The following is a 6,287-nucleotide window of genomic DNA, read 5'->3' as shown; positions in this document are numbered from 1 at the left end:
AGAAATAGAGGGGAATCTGCTAAGATGAGAGCGGCTGACAGTGAGGATGAGGGTTAGCATGGGCAGCGTCTCCACTGCACTGTCAAGCCAGCCTGCTCTTCAGCTCTTGAGTCAGGGCTCTGAGAGTGGGGGTAGAATGAGGACCCAGATCAAATGCCACATCTTGGCAAACAGCAGCGGGAAGCAAAGGGGCAGCTGTGCAAATCCTGAGGCCGGTAGGCAGGCAGTCTAATGAGACGTGATAGATAGCCAGTCAGGAATGGGGGGGGGGGGTCACAATGGAGACTTCGGAGGCATCTGGTCCTTCTTTGCACCATCCGTACTACCTGCTCCCCGCTGCTCCAAGCAGGACCCAGATGAACATGGAACCACTCCTCACACTGTGATTGAGCTGTATAGCACATTAATAATTACGCTGAGTAGATAATTCCCACCGGAGGATAGGAGAGATTTTACAGCCCAGGAAACACCAAGATTTCTGTCTCCTAGCAGGCCCTTCAGAGAGGTCAATGATACCCATTGAGAAGAGAAGCGTGTTGAGGTTTCATGCAGATTTTTGGGTTGTTTGTTTATGCCCGTGGTCACATAACACACAATGGCACAACTGCAACAAGACTCAGGTCTAGCAAAATCCTGTGTCCAGCAACAACCGCTGCTGACTAGTAGCCTCCCCCTGGGCTGTGCTGCCGGAGCCAGCCTTGCAGTTCCATCCCTAAGCTTGCCCCCGAACTCCTAATTTAGGCGCCAGGAGCTACAGGGTGGGGATTACGATTAGAGTCAGACAAGCAGCAGAAGTGCCTGAGGTCTTGGACCCTACTTTTCAAAATTCGGAGATTGGTGTTGGGAGATGGTCGAGTTAAGCGGGAAAGAAGAAATAAAATTTACCGTGACGTCAAAAGACCTTCCAAATTCCCGCTAATTTTAAGGGTGTTTCTCACTGATCCCCACCATCCCCCACCCCACTTCCATCAATGACCTCAATTCAAATTCAAATGGTATCATCTTGCTAGATGCTCTGGGTTCTGGAAGCACCGAGGTGACGCAATCTGTCTGGGGCACGGGGCACTTCCACCCATTGGCTGCCCAGCTCTCCGGGACCCCTCCCGACTCACCGCGGCGGGAATAAGAGCAGCTGCTGGCACTGGGAGGCACCGGAGCCACTGCCAAGCTCAGGAGTCACCGCACCGCGATCTCCGCCCGGCCCTAGCAGGACCCTGCCGTCTCTGCTCCAAGCCACCGTTTACCAGGTGAGCCCTGAGATTCCTGCTCAGGTGTATCCATCTACTGTCCCTCTTCTCTCTCCTGGTCTCGCTGTTAGTCCTCTCTAGTTTGTCTTCCCTGCGGGTTCTGGTCTCTGTTAATCCGTGGTTCAAGTCAGACCCCGATCCAGGTAGAACCCCAAAGCGCTGGTCCTACTCAGAGCCTTCCTCCGGTCTCCCTGGAGTGTGGGCTCTAGTCTCGCCCTAGGCACACCTGATCCGCCAATCTCGTGTCTCTCCGCGAGGCGTCGAGCACGTAGTCAGGAGTAGTCCTTATCAAATGGTGCATTCAATATTCACGTTTCCTGAGAAACTGGTTCCGAGTCCGGACCAAGCACCAACTGAGCCAGCAGTCTCAATTGCAAACCCGGATTCAGGACCCTGGGGTTACAGAGAAATGTCTTGGATCTAAAGTTTAGATCGGTTCTTGCAGGCTACTGAGTTGCCAGAGGGTGGAGCGGCTGAGCTGCGCAGGCTTCAGTTTCTCACAGATTCCAAGGCAGAAAGATTCCCTCTCCATCGCCTTTCTTTCTCACATCCTTGGGTGTCCACAAAAGCCCTACAAAGGGAAGATAGTTTAAGCTTCTCTATGGAGGTAAATGTAGGGACAGAAGGCCCCCAGGACTCCATGAGGCTGAGCAACAGTTTGACCTATGAGGCAGATGAAATGAAAAGGCACACACCACCACCTTCCATCTGTAGAATTTTCCCCAAACTCTATGGGCTGCCTTCCCACTGGACCTGGCAGTCTTCTTTGCCAGTGAGGAAGCAAAGGTGATGAGAAATGTAGTTACCAGTATGAAGCCAAAAGGCCAGGGAGTCACAGGCCGGAGCCCACAGAAGGCCAAGTCTGTGGGCGCATAGAACTTTGGACTGGTGCATAAGAGAAGCAAATAAAAAGGATGATGTCATTCTTCTCTTGCAGGGAGGCATCATGGGCTTTCTGAAGTTCTCCCCGTTCCTGGTTGTCAGCATCTTGCTCCTGTACCAGGCAGTCAGCCTCCACGCAGTGCCTTTCGGGTGAGTCTAAGGACAGGCGCTCTACTGTCCTGGAACTGGACGGATCCCTGCCGTTAACTGTAGAGCACTGAGCCTTTAAAAACTAGCTCTGTGCAGGGAAATACGTGTGTGTACATACACACATGAGTCCACTATAAACTTTTTCTGATATAAAGATGGAGATCCATCATTTTCAGACAGGATGGCATCACTTAACAATGTAAACCTCACGTAGCCCCCTAACTCACAAAATGCTTCCCCAAAGTTAGCATCAATAGTCAAACCGATTTGCTCCATTCATATGAGATATGAATTTCACTCTAATCTGGTAACTTACCAATAAAACCAACTAACTTATAATCGGTTGGTCTATTCTCATATACTTAAAAATCTTAAAAATTGTGTTTATTAAAATGAGCCCCCATTTCAGATTCAACACTAATTATTTTGTTGTTTAATTATTGAATTACAGTTACACTTACCATTTAACTTGCAAAATTCCTAGCCTGGCTCTAGTGCACCACCAATGAGGACACTGGCTCAAGCCTCTCTGGGAAGTGGCAGGCAGGCCATCAGACATGGTGCTAGGTTTGCTCCAACCTAGCAAAACCCCTCCACAGGTCAACCTTGGAAAGCAGCCCAGGCGTGGCCACTCTCAGTGAAGAGGAAGCTCGCCTGCTGGCCGCCCTGGTGCAGGACTACGTGCAGATGAAAGCCAGGGAGCTGGAGCAGGAGGAGGAGCAGGAGGCCGAGGGCTCCAGGTAAGGTCCCAGATCCTGCCTAGCACAACCACAGCAAGGCAGAACCCAGAAGGTAGGAGAGAACACACTGGTCATCTGGCTGCTGTTTAACAGGACACGGGGCCCAGCTATTCTGAGGCTCCGCTGAAGACAGAAGTCATCTGGTGAGGCTGTGGTTAAATTGCCCTGAAAGATTTATTTCTGAAAGCACTTAAGGGAAGGTGTGGATCACTGTAGAAATAGTCTGCTAATATTGGGGAGATTTCCTGGGGTAGAATGAGTTAAAAATGGTAACAGTAAAGCCTAAGTCTGGGAACCCTCTGTGAGGATGTGATTGTGGTCGCAGAGCCAAGGAAAGCACCCCTCCCTACCCCTGCCTCCCTGTGTGCCCCAAGCCTAGAAACAGAACAACCCTGGCCTGGCTCCAGCACCAAAGAAAAAGCATGCTGACCTGCATCCAAACTCCCTGTCGAGCATGAGAAACTGAACAGCACATGGATGCTGGAAAGAGCCATCCTTTTCCTCCGCCCTTCCCCACACTGTCCTGGCCCACTGCATCTCCAAGCCTTCCCCATGGAGTCTGTGTGAGCTGACCTCCACCCACCCTCTGTCCCAGCGTCTAGTCTCCTGCCTGGTTTAACCTGCCCGCAGAGTCAGCCCCTGGTGCACTTACTGCCTGGCATGTCTCTTCCCTGCAGCCTGGACAGCCCCAGATCTAAGCGGTGTGGGAATCTGAGTACCTGCATGCTGGGCACATATACACAGGATCTCAACAAGTTTCACACCTTCCCCCAAACCGCAATTGGGGTTGGAGCACCTGGCAAGAAAAGGGATGTGGCCAAGGACCTGGAGATACACCATCACACCCATTTTGGCAACTAAGCTCTTCCTCTCCTTTCTGATTTCCCTTTGCTTTCTTCCTATAATTTGATGCATGTAGTTCCTCTCTGGTTGCTCTCCGGGCTATTACTGGTTGCTTTCCTGAGGCAAAGGCTGATATCTGGAATCCCCAGTGGGTGAGGAGAAAGGAGGAGTCACAGGCCGAAAGGGAATCACCCAGGAAGATGGCAGAGAGCAAGGGATGGCCTCCGGCTTCCTGGCAGAGCTTCTCAGTCTTGCTTCTGAAAGTGTTGGTCGTTTGGGAAATAAAATTATTTTTCTAAAAAGATTTGAGCCATGGTGGTCATTGCTCTAGCCCACATCTCAGGCTTAATGGAGTTCAGGACTTGAAGTTAGAAGTAGTCTTAGCCCTAAGGTTAACCAGACAGTTTTGGGAGTGGTGCCCGTGACTCAGCTCAAGCAGTGGCAAGAGAGGCACCGAGGAGCAGGTAAGCATTGCTGGGATGGATGCTCCAATGCCGTTCTTCATTCAGGTAAGACTCAGGGAGGGGTTCCACTTTCCTAAGGGAGGGGGCACAGGTGGGACTGGAGCATGGATTCTACAGTCCTTGTGAATGGGCTCAGAGGTGGCGTCAAAATTCAGTCTGGATTTATCCATCCTGGCCTAATTTTATTTATATGGTCATGATTGACCCTGTGTTCTATGGTAAGTCACCCCAAAATCCACTTTGAGCTTTCTAATGCCTCTGGGACTATCTAAGGGAAGCAATCACCGCATTTCCCATAATGGCCTTGTGATTGTCTATTCTGATAACCATGTTTGGGAGGAACACTTAAAGCTAATTGGTGCTTCTGAGAGCAGCAATAGTCTCATGATAGTTCCAAGGGGCAGACACCTCCCCAGCCTCACTGACAGGCTCTCTCTCTCTCTCTCTCCATCCTGAATATTAGCATCACTGCCCAGAAGAGATCCTGCAACACTGCCACCTGTGTGACCCACCGGCTAGCGGGTTTGCTGAGCAGGTCAGGGGGTATGGTGAAGGACAACTTCGTGCCTACCAATGTAGGTTCTGAAGCCTTTGGCCGACGCCGCAGAGACCTTCAGGCCTGAGCAGGTAATAGTCCTCGGAATAAAGGTGACTTTATTGTACAGCTAGTGGTGAAAATAGATGTCTACATACTTGGGGACATAAGCCATACTCTGAATATCACTGGGGCAGCAAATCGGATCCCATCTTATAGCTTTTTTAGCCCCTAGCCCTAACTTTCCCTTTCCCCTGCTGATCTGCTCTGCCTCCTTTGTCTTTCCTGTGATGTTGTGCTCTAGGACCAGGAGGGACAGATACTATATATTCATCACTGTAATTGTAAATAATATTTTGGTTCAAAAGCCAGTGACATCATCTTTTAGTATATACTACAGTTTAAGAGAAGCCAAAGGTTTGAGAACTGTATTTGCTCTCTACTAGATTTATAACACGGAACAGTCACTTAACTCTCACTGAGTTTCAAATTTCTTTCTTCATAAACTGGGGGCATCCACAGGATTAATAGAAAACTAAATTAAATAATGTCAAGAGTTTGACAATCAACAGCTAAACTTTGTTCTTTTCTTTTCCCCTCCTAGGTTACAATAAAGATAAACTCAAATTCTTCTCGTGTGTTATTAAAGTCATGTGTAGGAAAGGCTGATGGAAGACATACATATTTGCATCCTTATTGGTGTTGAAAACCCCTCTCCCTTTGCAGGAACTCAAGCTAAGTGCAGAGTGAGCTCATTATAGTTGCCTCTTGTGCATCATGTTATATGTGTGATTCTGTCTATCAGTAAATGTGACAGCATGGCTCCGGCTTATCTGGTAGCACATCCGGTTCCCGCAAACCAGCCTGTTGATGTTGACAACTCTGATAAACCTCAAGGGGACTGAAACCATCACCTTCTGGGGACACCTGGTAGGGCTGTGACTTAATGGGCCTATGTGTTTAAAGAAATGTCATTGTTGTCACTTGTGAACTTACTCAAAATTAAAAAAATGTATTTTCGATATCCTCAAGTGGAGTCTCTGCTGTTGCTTATACTGCTTTTTCCAAGAGAGCTTTGGGGACCCGTGAGCACTTTGCTTAAGCAAAGGCATTGTGCTTGGGTGATTCTTGGTGCCTTAGACTCTGAGTTTCTGGTTAACCTCCTCCATTTATGAGAATGTTGTGTATGTCAAAGAAGACAATACACTTTTATTTTCAGAGAGTGACCTGGTTCCCAGCCCCAGAGGTTACCTGTGATTCTTCATTTCTTAGGTTTGATCTTACTTACCCCTAATTTTTTTCCCCATAAAAGTCCCTTTCTTTGCCTACAAAAGCTTTAGAAATAGCTTGAAGTTTAAATGGGAACCAAAGGCTAGCCAATCTATAGTGGTTATCATTGCCTTCCAGATCCACTTCATAGCATGTA

General features: G+C 48.7%; 1 protein-coding gene across 1 annotated transcript; it reads left to right on the top strand.

Annotated features, from left to right (window-relative positions):
• The first annotated feature begins 1,151 nt into the window (after positions 1 to 1,151).
• LOC142850938 (calcitonin gene-related peptide 1) lies at positions 1,152 to 5,885 on the top strand. Its single transcript, XM_075974831.1, has 5 exons — positions 1,152 to 1,247; positions 2,185 to 2,279; positions 2,879 to 3,019; positions 4,790 to 4,953; positions 5,466 to 5,885. The coding sequence occupies exons 2-4, from the start codon at positions 2,194 to 2,196 to the stop codon at positions 4,947 to 4,949; spliced, it is 387 nt and encodes a 128-aa protein (XP_075830946.1). The 5' UTR covers positions 1,152 to 1,247; positions 2,185 to 2,193; the 3' UTR covers positions 4,950 to 4,953; positions 5,466 to 5,885.
• The last annotated feature ends 402 nt before the right edge of the window (positions 5,886 to 6,287 follow it).

The sequence above is a fragment of the Microtus pennsylvanicus genome, chromosome 5, assembly GCF_037038515.1.
Source record: "Microtus pennsylvanicus isolate mMicPen1 chromosome 5, mMicPen1.hap1, whole genome shotgun sequence".
Taxonomy (NCBI): Eukaryota; Metazoa; Chordata; class Mammalia; order Rodentia; family Cricetidae; genus Microtus; species Microtus pennsylvanicus.
The sequence above is the reverse complement of the archived record's forward strand: the minus strand, read 5'-3'. Positions and strand labels throughout refer to the sequence as shown.

Coding starts and splice junctions, on each gene's coding strand:
- LOC142850938 (XM_075974831.1), top strand. CDS start 2,194: ATGGGCTTTCTGAAGTTCTCCCCGTTCCTGGTTGTCAGCATCTTGCTC. Junction 2,280..2,878: donor CTCCACGCAGTGCCTTTCGG/GTGAGTCTAAGG, acceptor ACCCCTCCACAG/GTCAACCTTGGAAAGCAGCC. Junction 3,020..4,789: donor CAGGAGGCCGAGGGCTCCAG/GTAAGGTCCCAG, acceptor CCTGAATATTAG/CATCACTGCCCAGAAGAGAT.